At 38.1% G+C, this 20,182-nt stretch overlaps 1 protein-coding gene across 1 annotated transcript in view; it reads right to left on the reverse strand.

The window, feature by feature from the left end:
* ltk (leukocyte receptor tyrosine kinase) overlaps positions 1 to 20,182 on the reverse strand; it is a 76,832-nt gene that overhangs the window by 35,927 nt on the left and 20,723 nt on the right. The window contains exons 2-5 of the mRNA XM_088924411.1: positions 8,880 to 8,978; positions 4,688 to 4,837; positions 4,116 to 4,338; positions 32 to 171 (exon numbers count right to left, since the gene is read on the reverse strand). Coding sequence (XP_088780537.1) covers positions 32 to 171; positions 4,116 to 4,338; positions 4,688 to 4,837; positions 8,880 to 8,978 — 612 coding nt within the window. The remainder of the gene's footprint in view (positions 1 to 31; positions 172 to 4,115; positions 4,339 to 4,687; positions 4,838 to 8,879; positions 8,979 to 20,182) is intronic.

Raw genomic sequence — 20,182 nt, forward strand, 5'->3', positions numbered from 1 at the left:
GCTCCCCGCCCGTCCTCTTAATTCCTCTTACCTATGTCACAGTCCTTGAGCTCCAGGGAGTCGATAGCTAGTGTGCCCCCAGTTCCACGGCCACATACGGAGTACAAGAGGGTGATCTGAAAGGGCTGATCTACCTGACCAATCTCGGCAACCAGCGCCTCCCACTGGGCCCTAAACAAAACAGAGGAATCCAGGGTCAGAGGCTGTGACAGCAGATAGCGAACACTCACACCTCACATCCTAAAAATGTTTTTTTCTTTTCCGTTAAAGACCTCTTTAAAAGTACACTTGTAGAGATGGGGCAGCAAGCTAAATTACTTTAAGGATCAAAAAATGGATACAGAGGACCAATGAATCACACATTCTCACAGTGAGAAAAGAAACTATTCAATTTCAACTAGACTTGGCCTAAAAACTCCTTCAATTTATCAGCAATAGATGAAATCATTCTAGAAACCCTTTGCTAAAATCAAACGTTATTTCCATGATTAGCAGTTAGGGCATATGTCATTTAATCTTATTAATCCAATTCATTTATTCAAATTTAAAAAATAAGTTAAATTGAAAACAAAAATACAGACTGTTGAATAACAGCAAACACTTAAATTAATGACTACATACTCATACTGTTAAGGCTGTAAATCAATGCTTACTCTGAACAGGATTGTTTTTAATGAATAGAGTTTTTAACATTAATTTAAAAAGTATTTAGTGTAGATTGTTTCACACCATTCCTCAGCTGCTCTGCTTTCTGTAGAAGGCTGCAATTAAGTGCAATTTGAAAGCATATTACCTTCTGGCAACTTTAAACTGTTGCCCAGAGTCATACACAGGCTGCAATCAGTAACAGGACACAAACAATTGTATTGACTGTTAATGGTGCTCATCAAAGCCATTAACTACTTGTGGAGGAGTGGAAGAAATCATGATGATTTAATCAATGATAACTATTTCTATCAAGCTTAAAAGCTTACCTTTCAGAAATAATGTCTGCATTTAAAAGATACAGTATACAGAACTTGCTTTTCATTAAAGCTGTCTGTATTTTCACCCTGTATATTTAGACCGTAAGCCCAAATATTACAGGCCAGACAGCTGTGTGACTTTGGTTACAGACTATTCTCTATGTATTAACAGCAGCTTTGTAGCTATTTTAATGGTCTCCTAATGTCCTTCAACAAAATGGTATTTACTTTAGGGCCCATTAAACGGAAATGAACCTGATCATGCTCATTTGGTTGAGACTGAAATGAACTATAGCATGAATGTATTCGGCTGTGCTGTTAGAACAGTAGGACATCTTCAAGTTTCAAAATATGCACCATTCCTTCTTCAATCTTACCATTTTGTTCTCCCATAAGAAGAATGAAAGTCCACATCATGATCTGCCATCTACTGTATGATTAATTTCCCACTGACCACAAAGTGTTAAAAGTCTCTTCTAATATTACAGACCTAGAACATTCCTCAGTCCTTGATGGGGCGAAACCACTACAGGTGCTTTACACTTGTATAGCGTGCACCTTATTGTCTAGACACTGCTGGTTATGTTGCAGAGTGCAACTGGGCTTCTCCAAGCAGGAGCAAATAAGGATGCTGTCGAATGCTGCCAGGACCAGCTAGGTTTCTCAGCATCACTGATGATTTGCCTTGCATTAGTGAGCTCTCAGTGTTACCTGTTAAGAGCTCATCTGATGCCCTAGCTCTCCTGAAGGCCCCACAGGCCCCACAGTGGGAATTGGAAGTGGACAGTCTTACACACGCATATGTCACAGAGCACATGGCATCTTCATCTCCACTCTTAAGATGGCTTTAGTGCACTAGTGGGTGGATAAATTCCAGTTTAGTATAAAACAAAAAGAAAGTTATATAGAAACAAGCAAAGTTCTGAAAGTAGCTTGGATACATAAAACAAGCAAAGTTCTTCAATCTATAACTCTATATACTGTATAGGCTCTGTGAATCTTATTTTTACTTTAGGTTACCTCTTACAAAACCAAATCCATAGTAACTCAGACTGCATGAAATTCTCTCTACTCTGCATTATAGTTTTGAAAAATCCATCACACTATTTCATATCACAATGTTTATATGATAATAACCTGTCCCTGGCAGTTGAGTACATTTAAAGCTACAATAAGATTAATTAGTCTACACTGTTTTTGGCAGACATCCATTTAAAACAAAATTGTACTCCTGGATTTCAAATTTACTGTATGTTCTCTGGAAACTTGTTTTTTTATCTCTGAAGAAAGTTAGTAAAACCCCTTAAGGCTCCTCAACTCCAATACAAAGTTGTTCTGAGGTTATTGGGAGATAATTGATTGTTCAAGCTGCTCATATTTCTAATTAAGAATCCATGTGAAGTGTAGCCCTGCAGAACAGCTCAGCTGTGGCAGACATGGTAGAATAGCATGTGAAGTGAAATGGACCTAGCTAATTTAAACCGACAAACAAACTCCTCTGCTGTAATTAGATCCATGTCTCCTTGACACTAATGGCTAATTATTTATCCTGTAATACAGAGCTCACAATAGAAGACTCATTTATTTTAAGTTTGTAATCACTTTTGAGTCAATTCATAGTATGGGCAGAAAAAACCCAGACCACTTTCCATGCTCTGTCTTAGGTCAAAGAATTGATGACTTTTACAACAGTTTATTTGTGAGGAATTAGTTCTATGTCACATGTTGCACTTTTTATGCCCATGCGTAAACCATTTCAGCCTATTTAAGGATCTCTCGGTTTAATGTACTTCGTCACACAGACTCCCATTACCTCATACTGAAGCCTCTGCTACTTAACTTAACCATTTCCCAGCAAGATAATAGAGTCTGTGTTGTGCACAGACCAGAATGCCTGAACATTATCCACACTGGCAGTCTCAACTAATCTGACCTTCACAGACAAAGCACTTGTCTTTAGGCACAGCAGTATATTATAATGGGAATTTAATGCTGGACTGTTTATGTTGTCTATTATTCTTTTCCCTCCGTCTCCTTCTTCATCCCTGACCTGTTGTACAGTATATCCAGATTAGTTTTCAGATCCCTGCTTTTAGAATTGAAATACTATTATCTGTCTTGGAAGGAGGACTTCTGACATAAAATCAATTGTAAGGACATCATCTCATCAGAAGACACACAGATACAAGTGGTCTCCCTTTGTGAAGGAGTGCCAGTGGAACCTACTGCCATTACTAAATTAAACTAAATGCCAAAGGGCATTCTCTGCTCTTAGCCTTCTACTGTTAGAGTAAACAAAATATCATCAGACATGCACATTTTATTTATTTGAAAATAAACCGTTATATCAGTGAGTCGTAAATCTGAATAAACGGCAATTCACAGTCCATTTTATCTCTGAATCAGCAACTACCGTCAGAATTTTTGCATGCCTTGCATAAATACATCAAATTTTGAAAAAAAAGGTTTCTAAAAGTTTAACCAGGGACCACTGACGAACCTTAGTTTGAGACACCATACTTTGTAGAAGTTACATACAGTAGGTGCTTTTACTAAGACAACGAACCAGTGTTTTTTTCTGTTATAACCACTAAAAATGATAATAAAAGATGTCACATAGTAAAAATGAAGCAGGCTGAAGACAAGCCTTGTATAATGCCTTTGACACAAGCCTCTACTGCTTTCAGAGGAATGGCATTGTGCAGAATGCAGTGTTGTCTGGGAGGATGAGTACAGTACCAGGAGCAGATTGAATTTTACAGCTCCTTTCATTCTTGCTGCAAGTGGATGGACGTGCATGGATGTGTGCCTGGATTATTGAATTTGTTGGAAATGTTTTTCGGAGAAGTCAGGAGTGCCACGGTGCAGGAGGTCTTAGGTGCACCAGAAGAGAGCGGCCAGTAACAGAAGAAGGCTTAGATTAAATTATGTCTCAGTCGCACAGTGCATTTCAGGCATGTAAATGGTAATGTAGCATTATCTAACGTGATTGTAAAGGAATTGGAGTGGAGGAGTCTATAATCTTGTAAGAGTGATGCCAGGCAGGTGAAACTGTGAATACAAAGGCCAAGAAACAACAACAAAAAAAACATGTACTTTGGACACGAGTTAAAAGATAGAGTTGTTATAGAGTAAATCGCAAACTCTGACCTGCTATTTTCCTGCTCCCGGTCACTGTGAGCTGTTGAGCTTGTTACCACATCGGTGCCTACTGCTGTGACCTGGACTGATAAGTCCCCCTGGCTCAGTTCAGACTGGTACCGTGCTAGCTGTAGCCGGCATTTTGGGGCACTGTTTGGCAATACAGGGCTTGTCAAGGAGAACTCACATATCCCAGCAGCCTGTGCTGCAGCTGTCAGGAGTAGGAAGTGACCTGGGTAGTGACAACAAGAGAAGAGTTAGTGGGTCAAAAGTAAAGCGGAGCTGAGTTACACAAAACATTCTTCTTTGTTTTGTTTTTATAAATGTGGTTTTGTTTCAGGAAAATCTAACTTTAATTATTTTTAAGGGTCCCATCCAAAGTGGTTTGACCTCACCAGGCTGAAGACAAGCCTTGACTAATTGTTCTGACAACAAGGACACTGCAATCCAGAAAACTAAACAACACATGGCAGAACGCTACAGAAAAACCTCTTTGTGCGTCAGCTGTATTTCTCCCAGTCTGGGCTAGACAGCGTGGAAAGCTGAGAAGGCCATGACGTAAACCATCCCCAAGCTCTTACCATTAGTACCACCTGTGGAGTGATCAGTGGCTGGCTGTGTAATCTGCCGACTGGGCTGAGCCTGCTGTGGCAATGTGACAAGCCAATCTCCCCCTGTGCTGTGATTGGACAAGGTCCAGGAGCAAGGTGACTCAAAGTCACAGGAAATAGCTGGAGGGAAGAAAAAAGCAGCGCAGTGGATTTAAGGACAGGGCCTGCTGACATAACAGATTAACTCAGAAATCCAGGAGCCTGCACCTACCCCGATGAGGCTCTTTTTCTGTCTACAGGAAGCATTTAATTGACTCTAATTGCTCGACGGCAGTCTGGACCCAAAGAATGGCCGGTTCCCAAAGATGTCAGAGAAACCCCATTTTGTTTTTTGTTTAATCTTAACTGATGTCCAACTGACTTCTCCCGCTGTAACTCTAATCTCTTCTTTGATCTTATGGTCAAATCATCAAGGTTTCATCTACAATACTTTCTCCTACAAATATTCCCAATATAATTTTCCAAAAGAGACAAAGTCATGTGCTGACATTGACACCAACTTTAGTGAAGATTGATGGTTCAATAACTAAGGTAGTTAATTACATAGTTACTAAGCTCGAGAGAAGAGCTGTGTTTTGTGGACACTTCAGTCTTCATCTTTTGGCATTGGGATTTACAGGTTTACCACAGTAAATAAACCCACAATTACAAATTGCACATACTGCTATGTAATCAAGAATGAAGGAAGAGTTAACCACACTGTCAAAATACTCTCCTAAATGCTACTTTATTGAGGATGATAACAGTTTGACCATATGTTATCTATCAGATTAAATAAAAAACATTAATTGAACTGTCTGTATTATAGGTCAGGTGGGCAGCTGACATTTCAGCTGTGGAGCCTTCTTCTTTGTCACCTCTTAAAAATATTGTGTACAACAACTTTGAACAATTGATCAAAGCATTCAAGACTGCCCTTTTAATTGAATAGTGTAATAACAGGACCAAATCCACAGGGGTCAGTTTACAGTTCCCTCTTTGCAACAGACATTTGCATTCCTTTGTTCCAGGACCTAACTTACTTTTTTTTTAGCCAGAAAGGCCACAGGCTTAACACACTGAGAGAAGGGCTGCTGAATCCAGATGTTTGTCAAACAATTTAACTAGGTCATTTTGAACTACTCACAAATGAGTTACTGTACGTTGTACTTTGAAGAACATGAATAATGCATACGTCAGAGCCACACTTTCCCCATTTCAGCCTTGATCTTTCCTTGAGCTTTCTGTCAGGCTGAAATCTGATCTTAAACAGATTCTCAAGATGGGGATGGTTCCTAACTCCAATCAAAAATGATAATGTACAAAAGAAAAGCGACCCACGCAGTTCTTAAACCGGTAAAGCCTTTCGTCTTTTCAATAACATGAGGATGACCGCAAACAAAGCCACTAATCTCCTTCTGGTAAGAATCACACAAGAGGGTCAAAACCAGACAAATAGTCCTCCATGACCCAGAAACAGTGAGAGGGGAAGGTACAGTAAAGACCATCTTCAGTATGGCATATAATACACCTACTTATAAGATTGTAAGAGGCTTCCCAGAATGATGAAGTAATATCACCACACACAGAGATACACAGGGAACACAAATCCCAAAATTCAGGGTGCTGCAGTACAACATGATACAGATTTCTTTTTGGAGCCCATTTCAATTGTCAAAGGTCTGCAGCTAAAAATACAAAGAGAACCCCAGTATTCTCTGCAGCAGCATAGTTTAAAAAAGTGATTAAAAGATGGAAAAGAAATAAAAGTTTTAAGCTTTACAAACCACAAAATATACCTACTGTATGAACATGACCTGTTTGATGTAGGCAAATTACATCTCCAAGGAGGGACAGGTACAAACAGAGCTCTGGGCTGGTTATGACCAGCAATGGAATTCAGAAATTGATTTTAAGTTACCAACGTAATGGGACTTTCAGTGTACTCTTAACATTGCAAAAGTGGATTAGGGTAGCCTAAAAACCTTGGATGAGCTAAGACATATTCCTTCAAAAGTTAAATGACAGGCCCATTAGACAGTGTCATTTAGAAAAAGAAATACAATGTTCAGGACATTTTTCCCCATCTTCTTTCTTCATGCAATTTAAGGCACATTTCCAAGCAACAGCTACCTGTAGCTTCTTTCAGCTTTTTCAAGTTAAAACTCCCACAAAGTTCCAAATGATACAGTATATATAGATGGAGACACTACATGCAGCAATAAAAATCTATTTTTAATAGGAACATCTCACCCAAAAGTTATGTATTCACTTAATATACACTGTAACTATTTTATATACTGGGAGTGAGTTAATACTGGTAAGGACAACCAAGGATTCCACAGAGCGACTGACTTCAAGAATAAAACAATTTTAGATACAAATCCATTTTGCCATGAAGTGGACAAAAACACTTAATTAAAATAATTCCAATACATCCCACAACTCTCTATGGTAGAACAGACAGTACTCAGCTGGCTCACATACAAAGACATTTTGCATTGTGTTGCTTACAGAATAAAATTGTAATGTATTGTATGTCTTTTGCATAGTGCACACTCATCCACTTAGCCAGATCATATATACACATCAAGCCAAACCAAAGACCAAGATGAGCACAACAAAAAATCCTGAAATAGGAATTCTATAGCCCCACACTAGAAACCTACAATTAGACTGACTATTGACCAGATTCTGTTCAAGAAATAAGCTCCTCGTGACAAAGTCATTGTCAATTTTAATAAAAAGATTTTGTTTTTGGTATTCATGCATCCATAACCAGTTAGACACTTATTCTGCTGAAAGCTGCGATAAGCCAGAGCCAATTGCAGAAGCATAGGATGCAAAGCAAGCATGAGAACAGATGACTGCCTTTGACCAGGATGCTAACCCATTGCAGGGCCATGGGCAAAGAAACTATTTAGAATAAGCATTCACATCTAGCTAACACTTCTCTGGGAACTGGTAAAAAAAAATATAAGTCCTGGTTCCAATTGGAACTTCTGAAAATCTAACGCACAAAAAAAGAGTTTTTCTATAGCAATCTGACTTTATTAAAATATGTTCAATGCATTTTCAACTAGTGTTATCTTACAGGTGTGAGTGAAACTTTTTCCGAATACCCTTTCACAGGAACTGCTATAGCACAGATACAATTATCCATGCCTATTAACAATGGGCCGCTACTTGCACGGAATACTTTCACTGCTGATATCCCACAGTCAAACTGACACCGATTCGAATCTCTTACTTCAGGACAAAGTGACCCTACAAGGGAACAGAATGCCATTTGAGAGAACACTCCTTTCAAAAGAAAATGTTAGGCCCCCCTCTTCAAAATGTCTTTTTAATAAAGAAATGTCTTCAAATAATTGGCTGAAGGTGTCTTTTTAAAAAATAATCATGAAACAAAAAGAGGAAGTATTGAAACAAACAGAGATGAAAGCAATGTGTCCATTCTGAAGCTGTGCATAAGAGAAAGGCAGAAAACATGTGTAAGACAGTTGGTCACAAACAGTGCTAGGAGAGCTTTCTATCTGCTCAAACAGTGAACAACACAGAACCCCTGTTGCTCACTCCTGGGAGTCACGAAAGAGCACTTGAGAGACTCTGCAGATCAGCACTATCTAAGCCATAGATTATTCATGAGGTACATGAGAGAAAGGTTCTATGCACTGTTTACAAATTCATCAGGTTTTTGATCTCTGGTTGCTTACTTCTTCTGAAATATAAACATAGCAGAATAAATTTAAAGCAAAAAATAATTTTAGCTGGGAGAAGTTTAATATTTGCCAGGATGGTAGAGTAACAAACAGCCGAGCCCACTTAAGATATGCTAGCAATGATATGTGTACCCTGTTAGAAAGGGATCACTAAGAGGTGGACCACGAAAACTTCCAGGCTCTGAGTTGTAACATTTGAGCAGATAATCCTAGAAGGAGATAAGGTTTTATTTTTTTAATTACTTTGATATACATGAAAAATATCACGATATTTGATATTTTTCACCCAAAGTTGGACTGGGATTAGCCTAAAAAGGAATCCTTGAAAAGGCTGCACAGGAAATATCTCCTTGTGCAAAGAGAAGATGAATGTGCATATTATCACACTGGAAAAGCAGTGAACTTTACAATCCTGCAGTAGGTACAGCACTGGAGATAGGAGCACTTCCCAATGAGGTTACCTTGGGTGGGAGCTCTGTCTGCTTCTCCTGGATTCCAGTGATGAGGAAAGAAGTCTGACAGGAAGGTGGAGTCCATCAAAGCATGACTGATGTTGGTTACTAAACAGGAAAAACGAGAGTTTTTACTGTACATGGCTTATAACATCTGCGACACCAGTCTCTGTGTAACACTCTAGCAGGAGACAGATTCCTCTCTCTCAGATTATTCAGGTCAGGAATTATTTCTTGGTAATGATTTTCCAACCACATCTCAACATGGAGGCAGAGCATTATCAAGCTGAAACCTAAGACTTTCTAGACTGGACTCTTCCAACATGAAGAGTATCAGCAATGGAATATCCAGTCTTATGCTCCAGTCAGAATGAACTCCTGGCTCTCTTGTAGCAATACAATATATACTGTAATTATAATGCACAATGTTCCTGCACCTGACAGTCAATGTGTGAAATACTGTAACAAATCCTTTCTCATTAATGAGAAATTTTAACCCACTCTCATCTATAGTTACAAAACTTAGAGCCAAGCAAGTCATCCTATATGTTTAATTAGCTTTTCACACTTAGCTTAATTAAAATGAGTTGAATAAAGAGCTGTTCCTAGTTCCTATTTTTTCATTGCAAAATCATCAGCTGCACTGGTTGAACATGGTGGCTCTTCTATGTTCCAACAATGACTCCTCATTCTAGTGATGTGCTACATCAGTGCTCAGTGTTACATTGATAATAATGCACCCCCATTAAGTCTCATGTATCTCTCTTTATCTCCTCTTTATTTGAGACAGTGTTACTGTGACTCTGCTTATTCAAAAACTCTCTCTTTGAATGAGAACATGTAAAAAGACCAGCTTGATCTCCTATGGAATGAGCCGTTGTTATGTCCCCGTGCGTGTCCGTATTTTTGTTTTGTTTTTTGCTTCCGGTATTCAGATACCCCCACCTTGGTACATCACTACACCATCATTGCAGTTGTGACATCACCATCAATCAACGGCCGACCAATCAGCAACTAGATCACTAGATCTACAGTTTAAATTCCGAACACGTTCCACCCTTAAGGGCTTTCGGCTCAACTTCGGTTCACTTTTCAGTTCGTGTTCACATTTGTTCGCTGGCGTTTGTTCGATGTTAGCTTCGGCTTCGTTTGTTTGTTTTGGTTACCTGTGTTTTATTACCTTGCTTGTTCTCATTTTGTTACCCGTTTCCTTGCTCGTGTATTTTCTTCGGTATTTCCCATTTTCCCATAATCGTGCAATTGATAAAGTTGCTGAAAAAATTACAGGTGTTTCATTTTGCAATATTTCTTTATCTAAAATAAATTATCTAAAATTATCCCCTCAGTTTTATTAATGCCTGATACTATGTGAGAGTTTGTTCTGTTGAGATGGAGGACAGAATTAATACATCTTTGCTTGTTGCCCAGTTACAATCTTTTGAGTGCCTTTGTCCCTAGCAATAGCGAGAGCTGGTTTACAAAATGAAGGACAAAACAGTTACAGGAGAACCATACAGATCACTACTTAAAAAGGTAATGGAATCACGTTTTGAATGTCAGTTTTAATACCATTAATTACAGTATGCCATTGTTATTTTGTAGCTAATGAATACATCATATGTACAATACAGTTCACATGAATGAAGCAAGAAAGGCATGTGTTTGTCACACTATGACCGTCTGTGCAAATTCACTTACAGATTCTTAAAATAATAAGTAATAATGTGCCCTCTCCAGGCTATGAATGTTTCTAATATTTCTTTAAAAAATTAGCTTAAGAAAGCAACAAAGCAAATGCATGACATGGACATAAATCCTTGGGAAAGGGAGAGGTGGGTGCTAATATTTAAAGTTTTATGGTATTGTTCTCTGTAGACCTTTAATAACAAAAATAAAAGGCTGAACATCCAAAACTTCTATCGCTGTTGCTTGCTTTATTGCTGGTTTTTACAGAGCTATAAAAAAATTCTTCAGATGAAGAGAAGCAGACTAATTTCGGAGGTTTTTATGATCTTTCAAGGAAAATTGTCTACGTCTTTTGTAGACTGATTCTAATGGGGACTCTGTGTTTATTTGACTGCTACAGTAAGTGGGTGGATATCAACTAACACCCCCCTTAGACTAGTTTCTGATGTACAAAGCAGAGAATGTAAACCCCCTGAAGTCACCCCTGATGCTTAAAAAAGATGCCGGAAACTGCATTGTGGGAAACTCACAGTTCACAAAGATCTCTCTGAACTCTAGTAGTACAAGCTACAAAGAGAGGTCCTCATGGACAAGCAGGTGAAACAGAGAGAATAGAGCTATTTGAGGGACAACATAATTTAATGGGGGAAAAAAATGAGAATGGCTGTCATTTAAACAAACTTTTTTTGTTGTTGTTGCTGTATTTCCCCTGCCGTCTGAAAGGGCTGATACTTTCACATAATCTCTCCTGTACAACCAAAAACTCCCACACAACAGTGAACAAAACTTAGAGGGCCTCACTCCACCAGCAATTTTTTTTAAAGTTTTCCACTTCTGTCTGAGATTGAACAACATAAAATTTCCTCAACTTTTCAGTTTGACAGTTTTGTGCACTTAGACACATTACATCAGGCTACTATGTTAGAGCACTCAAGAAACAAATTCTTATTACCTACTGTCCTGTATACAGTATAGAAAAAAAATACAAACTAAGCATATGAAATTGTTCCTTTTTTTTTTCTCCTTTTGCTTTCAACAACAGACTTAAGTCTGAATGATTCGTTTTACTTCCAAAAGATACTGGATAGAACACATTAAAAATTAACCCAAATCCAGAGGTCGAAAATCGGAAATTCTCTATTTGAAGATGTGCTCATAACTCCACAAAAACAATTACAACGAAATACAGTATAATCTGTGTCCATTTTGTCAGTGTTCTGTCACTACAATGACTACTCACAATACAGTACCTCAATACTGTTGTCATAAAGAGCCTTGTTAACAAGTGTCCCTCTGTACTTGTAGGCATATTCTCAGATATTTCACAACCGAGTGAAGAAAACCATTTCAAAATGTTTATTTAGGTCACCAGAAAAGTCTTCCTTTTAATTAGGCATTATGTATATCTCACAAAAACTTCTTGAAGGCTACATAACGTGTCACAACAACATTCATAACCCTTTATAACTAGTCTTTTTCCAAAAGACACGACAGTTATATAATTGCTTATAAACATAAACAAAGTTCTTTATACAGGATATATGAGGTTCAGATCTACGATTATGGTAAATGCTAGAGGCTGGGGTAGGGTTAGAATTAGGGTTTGGTTATTATGAAAACTTCAGCAACTGTTTTGTCTTTTGGAAGAATAGTCATGAATCTTCATGGTTATGAATCACCTTGTTGTACCTCACTGTAACGCAAAACATTTCTATTTCAGTTTTCAGAAGCCTGCAAACCTCAATTAAGGCACTAATTCCTGCCACCTAGGTAGAATCAATTAACACATATATATGTATCTGTGTATTCCCAGTACAAAAAGCAATCAAACCAGGGCTTTATAAAATACAAAGATTCTAATCAAATTAGAATATTTGTATTTTAGAAAGCCCTGGTTTCATTACTCTTTGTACTGGGAATACACAGATACATACAGTATGTTAGTTGATTCTACCTAGGTGGCAGGAATTAGTGCCTTAATTGAGGTTTGCAGGCTGCTCCCACAGGCTTGTTATGAATGTCCAGATTCTGGTTTCCCCTGTTTCTCGTATTCAGTATGTGCTGTTGCCGCCATTTCAGTTTTGCACAGGAGAAGAATCATAGTTCCAGACTAGAATGTTCAGTATGATCACAAGAAAACAGACATGGCTTTTACAGAAAATATGTAATTAGGTCAATTTCCTCTTCTGATACACAAAAATGTGTTTATCATCTGTTTTTTCAAGACAAAGCTTTCTGAGGCCTCGTTAAGAATGTTTACTACTTTTAATTAGAAGTCCAGGGTTATTGGGATCACATGAGGTCTGGCTCCTCATGAGGTTTCAATAACAAGCCCCTTGGTGGCTCAGAGCTGAGGCAACAGCAGCCCATTATGGCAGGTTTACATTAGAACTTTACTACACTGACGCTCATTCGGGCCAGCAAATTACATTGGGTCTCGTTAGCTCCAATTAGTCAGACGTCAGTTGGATGGAGCCGCTCTCATGACAAACTTCTTGAACAAAAAAAAATGAACTCCTCATGTTATCCCTTTTACGGTCACATGCAATTTTAGTAAATGGCAAGCCATTTTAACTGTTTCGAAGGCATGTACATTTTAAGTCATAATTCCAAGGAAGGAGACGTACAGTATAAAAGTATATACAGCATATTTATATATATATTTAATATAAATTATATACTCTATCTTTAATAGTACTAGATTAAAGCCTTTTCTCACCGCTATTGGTCACATGTCCAAATACAATATGGACATTAACTAGAAATTAAAAAAACATTTGTAGCTAAGCAACCACCTCAATAATAGATGTGAACATGAAAAATGCTCATTTTAGACACTTTCTAACGTGGTTTACAGATATATTTTCTATTGTTATTTTTTTCCCCGATACATTCTTACCATTACTTCCAGCAAATAGAATTAGACAGAGATCTGCTACAAGGGACTCCAAAATCCTCAAAGGATGCAATTCACCATACATTTCATGTATTTTCAGGGTTAACGGAGAAAAGTTCTAGTAAAGAAAAACGCATTTCTTCAGAATTTATTTGTAAATATAAAAAGGGAAATAGTTTAATAATGAGTTATGTATTTGCACTACCATAAAATAGTCTTTGTGCCAATTAAGTAAACATACAAAACAAGGTGAAAATGAGGGAAATGCCTAAAAAGAAGAAAAAAGGGGCTTAAAATTGCATTTGGAAAAAATGCATGAATTAAAAAGTTCAGTTTAGTTTTAGACAAAAAAAGGTGAATAGCCTTAATACAAAAATGTATTTAATTTATACAATCATGCCAAAAACCCATTTTCCAGAAAGCTGTTATTTAATGTAAATACAAATTTCTTATTAATGTAAATACTTATAATTATTATATTACTGAGTATTTATTTTCTTTTGGCCAATATTTTTGAACATGTACATTACAAAAGACACTAAGAGAGGTGACCAAGAGTGTTCAAGTTCATAGCTTCCCATCCTTTTTTTATTTTCAATAAATAGCCAAAATATTGCTAGTCTGTTGATTATTTTTTCTGCAAATGTTAAACTAATTCATAAACAAGAAGAACTGAATTTTGGTATGTATTGTACAAGTATTTTTATTCTGCAATTGACCCCCCCATCCCATTCCATGAATAACCAAATAAAGCTGTGGTTTTCTGCCCACACAGATGATGGTTTTTGTGATTAGACCCACACGTCATTATCAGCTCTCATCAGGCAAGTGTAATTGAATCACGCACTCTTGATGTCAAATCAATACACAGTCTAAAGCAAAACAAAGAAATGCCTACTTTGGATATTCATTCATACCCCTCAAGCTACAATACAAAGCAGAGTGACCATGATTTCATTACTGCAATTAAACTTCAATAGTGTCTATGTACTGTATTACTTGCTCTTTTCCATAAGCTCAGGAAAACATAGCAGACAGAATGATGACATAGAACAGATGGAAATAAATCCCTGTAACACTGGAGTAATATCTCATTATAAAGATGTTTTATCTCAGAAGAAACTTAGCTCATGGAAAGGAGAATTCTGTCCTTGCCCCAAGACAGTTCTTATGTTAAAGAGCATCCAATTTGTGGGCACTGCTGTCTGAAAAGTGGTAATCTTTTTTTAACCTATTTTATTTCTGCAGTAGAAAAGTTCACTTATTAATCCTATTCCCTCAAATGCTTTAACCACTGCTGGGTGAAGAATGTAGTGATTGTGGCCACAGGGTGTCAGAGATCTAGAATTCCTAGGAGCATCACTGAAAGGTCACCGTGTTACACAGACCAAAATTCTAAATGATCTAAACACCGAGTTGCCCAGGTAAAGCAATCCAGTTCATTGCTGTAGCCACAGACTACTTCCATCTTTCCATTGGCTGCCACCTGCCAGTTAAGACAAGACGTGCTTCTTCTGTTCTTCTTCATGGTCAGTTTTTTTACTGAAGCAAAACCATGTCAAGTGGCAGGAGGAAGCAGACAGCAGAGTCCTTACTGAGAGCTGAAGGGTGCTTTGAAAAGCAACGGCAGTCCTGCTGCGAGACTGTTTCAATGTCTAAAGGCTTCATTTTTCGATCTTGCCTTAAAGTGGCTTATCAGCACTCCACATGGCTCGACGTGGATATGTGAAGTTGACAGTGGTTTGCAACATTGGCCTTTCCTCATAGAAAAAATGCAAAGTACGGAAGCAAGGAAAAAAGCTAATTTGGTACAGTATTTATTAATCTTGTTTGTAGGACATGAAAACAGAGTGCTCACAACTGTAGAGATTTAAGGCATTATATTTTTCACGAGGAATAACAACTCCCAAAATCAAAGCGTAACGAACTATTGTGGAGCGAATGTTTGGCTTAACCCGCTTGGCTGAGGGCCGACCTCCTAGCCATAGGACAAGGAGGCCAGGACCCCCACGCAGGGTAACCAAGGGGCAGCTGCAGAGGTGGAGTTGGGGTGGAGGTGGGATGCTAAAGTCGCACGCGAGGGAGAGAGATATCGCATTTGGTATTTATAGCGTTCGGTGGAGGAAGGAGGAAGGGAGTGATTGCTAATCACTGACGGCTGAGAATGATTGAGCGTGGGTGTTGTCATCCCTCCTGAACTTTAGTTAAATACATTCCATTAAAAGAGGAATGGAGAGAGAGACCAAGAAAGAAGTACAGTACACAGCTTCTATATCATTGTCAGACTTTGAGAAATGTTTCAGTCTGACAGATGTGATCATGCTTCTAGGTCTATCATGGCAACACAACAACAGATGGCTATTAGTGATAGGACCTTGTTAATTGGTTACTATCTCTTGAAAACGTGTTTCACAAATATCCTAAGAGCAAAAGTCTGATCTATGTACTTGTGTTAAAAAACAAGAGCCATTAACACTACGCATATTACTACTACGCCTCCTCTCTGCTCCTCTCCTCTCTCCTCTTTCTTTCAACTTGACACTGCATACCATAGTACTGTAAATTGGTATCGTGTATGATATCCACCACCTGCTTATTAGATCCCATTCCTGCCATTTTAGTTCAATCAAGTTTTTCTGTCCTCTGCCCTGTCACACCGTAAACGAGTCCTTCAGCACTGGAGAGATACCAATGACCTTTGAAATTACCCCTGTGCCTAAAAAACAAACATGGCTCTGTACATCCTAAACAATTTCACCCCATGTCCAGTCTACCTGTTCTTGCAAACATTTTAGAATGTTCTCTTGCTATATAATTAAACATCAATCTCATTGACAACAACATCCTTCCAATCTGGTTTCAGACAATTACATGGCACATAATAACAATAAAGGTGCTGATTGGAAGTCCTCTATTCAGACTTGTTTTTAGAAATCAAGAACACCAGCTATCCCCCTCACTGTTTTTCTCCCATGTTCCTAAAACACTGGTAATTAAATGATTGCTCAGACAGCATTGCCATTTGCTCTGGGCACAGAATGAAAGGATTCAACTTCTTGGGTACTTAGGGCTGTTTTTACATTATACCACATGCTAATTTGAGGTAACAAGAGAACAATTTAAGGACCTCAAACATGTTTATGATTAGGAAAACAGTTGTAGGAGGGGAACTCTGGCACACACGTTTCAAAATACTAACTATTATGATAGTTATATTATGATATTAAACATGATGCATGAAGACATCAGTTAATGAGTCTAAAAACTCTCATACATGGTGTTCATACACTGAGTGCAAGAATGGATTTCATACATGTGTAATGTGTGCTTTCTAGTCAAGTAAAGTATAGAACAGATAAGAGCATATTGTCTGTATTTATATAACTGTCACTACTGACCCCAAAATGAGACATGGCTGTAGTAGGCATCACCGTGGTAGTCAGACAGACGGTATGGGAGACTAAAGAAATAGATATATGGAAGTTGTGCCTTAGACTATGGAGGTCCTACATCTTTTAAACACAAAGCCATGATCTTCCTTCAAAAACTGTTGGCTCCTTTCCAGCCAAATACAGAAATGCCTACCAGTCTCATAAAGATTCCATTAACATTAAATAATTACCAAGCTGTGCTGTATAATGTAGAACCGGCAAATTGAATTAATGCCAAAAGGGGATTGTTTTCTTTGAAAGGTTTAGAACAACTGCTTTAAAATCTACTGAACATAAAATACGGGCCTCTTTAAATCTGCACACATGTTCCACCTGCGACTTTCTGATTAGTCAACAAAAAGACAGACTAGTATATGATGGTATGATCCAAGCTTACATAGAGAAACACCATAAAACATGATGGTTTTTTAAAAAAAGTTTTTTAATGATTAAGTAGGGAATAAGTTAATTTTTGCCCAGGTTTTGGAATGCATAAAACAGATGTTCTTAAAGAACTGACTACAACAATTACAAGGAAACAGGAGAGGGACAGGTCAGTTTCCTTTTTTGTCTTTGCATATCTTCCAGTCCACATGTAGTATTTTTGTCAGCATTTTGGCATTGTACTGAGGTTACTGAAGAGATGGTGCCTTGCATTTCATTGTTTTTTTTCCTGAATCTTTCTTCCTGTTCACCTCAGAGCAGTTTAATTGAACCACTGAAACACAGTCAAGCTCCCTCAAAACTGCAGTCTATATTATCAGAACTTCTCCTGCACTGAATAATTAACACTATTAAAAGGTTTGGCACATGGTAACCCACCCTTATTAAAAATTAAGGGAGGAGAAAATCAGCCCTAACATGTGAATGCTCATTTCTCATGGAGGGTAACAAAGTTGAGATCAAGTGCATTAAAAGAAACCATTTCATCTCATTTTTAAAACAGTCTATAGTGAGCATTTTAGTCTAAGGAGTAAGCACTGCAAACCCCACTCACTACATCTCAGTTCATGACCTACAAAAGTGGTTTATATTGCAAGGGATGTATTACACAGTTTATCATTTTTATGTAAGAATTAGGGGATGCTGTAAAAGCAAAATAGGCTGATAGCAGTAAAATTAAAAAAGGACAGATATTTCTAAGATAATAAGGGTGCTCAGTACCCTTTGATGGTCTGTTAGGATATTGAACAGCTCAGCCACTTACATAAAATGTACCTGCGTAGTTAGAAGGGTAGTCTATCAAAGAAGGAGAAAACGCAGCCTAACAGCAGTCTGTGTCATTTCCAGCATCAAGTTTGGCATGATCATTCTCTAGTAACAAACATTTAGACACTTTCTTAAGAAAATAAACCTGTGTTATTCTCTGTTTCCTAAAATTATGGACACACGAACACTAAATGGATTACTGTCTAGTTCACTTATGCCTTAGTCCAAAGCAATTTACAACTGCACCTCTTTCTACATTCGGGTGAAGTGCTTACGGAAGGGTACAGCGGCAATGTCTTACTTGGGATTTGAGCACACAACTTCCAGTAACAAGTCAGAAACTGGAACACTGCTAAAGTAGGACTTTTTTCACAGGGGATAACCTTGCACAGGGACAACGAGCCTGCACTTTACCTCCCAAAGACCCTGACTGTTCTTCAAACTCGAGAAATCCCAAACACAGAGGACTCTAGGCTTTTCTTTATTTCCAGTTTAAACCAACCAGTTTTGTGCACAATTATGCTCTACAACAATATACAGTGATAGTCTAAAGTAATAGATTATTAAGAGACATCCCATATTTTCAGTTCTTAATATGTAGAATGAATTTGCATTAATCTCTGGGCTGTCTTTTAAAGTCTTTTAATGGAACCTAAAATAGTCCAGCTCTTTCTTCTATCCATTTTCTAACTGTTTCTTCCAGTTCAGGTCCTGGCTCCCACACAACTCTATCCCAGCAAGCAAGGGGCGCAAGACCGGGTACACCCTAGGGACAGTCCATCGCAAGGCACACAAACACACGCACACACTTACACCAGCGTCAGTTATCCCAGAAGCCAATTAACATACCAGTATGTTTTTGGGGCGTGGGAGGAAACTGGAGCACCTAGAGGAAACCCACATGAACATGGGGGGAACATACTAACTCCACACAGATAGCACCCCAGGTTTGGAATTGAACCCGGGGCCCCAATGCTGCAATGCTAACCACTGAGCCACCATGCCTCCTTAGTCCAGCTCTTTTAGTTCCTTATAATTCTAGACAGTCTTGTCATTTGAATGCACATGTTTCTCCTGTTGTCAAAAGACGCTGGTTTTGTCACCACCAGCCTCTGCAATGGGACAGTTTAATTATGGATGTCAACAAAGAGCAGAATCAAAGGTCAAGAACATTAACTCAGAAGTAAACAAAGAAGCCCACTGTCCACCCACTGAAGAGCAAGACCAGAGGCAGCTGACTGGAACACCACTGGACAGCACCCTTAGGGGGTCAACATCAATCCATGTGACACACCACGACACCAGGACAGATTTAGGAGAGGGAGAAGAAAATCAAATACAATAACACAATGCCTAACCACCCAACCCCACTCCCTCGAATAACAGTCATTTTTTGATCAACAAAGCCAATAAAAATAAAGGCTTGCAACGTCACTGTGCAAATCAAAGCCTGCATCAAACATCTTCAGAACAAGTGAGTGACTGTGTACTGTTTAAAATGACTGAAATCCTAATGAGACACGGTCACATTACCACTGCTATGGAATGTTATTATACCACAGTGAACAGAGGGAGCTTGACACCCAGACCACAGGCCATATTATATTATTGAGGCTTCATAGAGATAACAACATTGAAATCACTCTTTTGCAATTGTGTTAAGTATTTTAAACTGACACATTCTATGGGATTCGTAAAAAGGTTTATGTTCTTATGTAAATAAACTTGCAATCACAGTTACTGTACAGTGATAACAGTGAAATTAGAACAGCGGTTATATCATGGGTTAATGTATACTTTTTCTATAACTATGAAAAACTATAAAGACCAGTATAATTCACTATCAAATCGAGTAAGAAAGAGAACAGATAAAGGGAATGAAAAACAAAATATCTTTAGCACTAAAGTTTTAATGCTTTAATTAACCAGACATATCAGTCTGAGAACAAATTCCCATTTGATCTGGAGTACATCTATTTTTACAGCAGGATATTTACAGGAACAATTTGAGAGAAACACCATAATCAGCAGGAGTATCTCTGTCATTATGAAAATTGGATCAAATTTTATGATGGGGCATGAAATCTAAA

Source organism: Atractosteus spatula, chromosome 9, assembly GCF_055471065.1.
Source record: "Atractosteus spatula isolate fAtrSpa1 chromosome 9, fAtrSpa1.hap1, whole genome shotgun sequence".
Classification (NCBI taxonomy): domain Eukaryota; kingdom Metazoa; phylum Chordata; class Actinopteri; order Semionotiformes; family Lepisosteidae; genus Atractosteus; species Atractosteus spatula.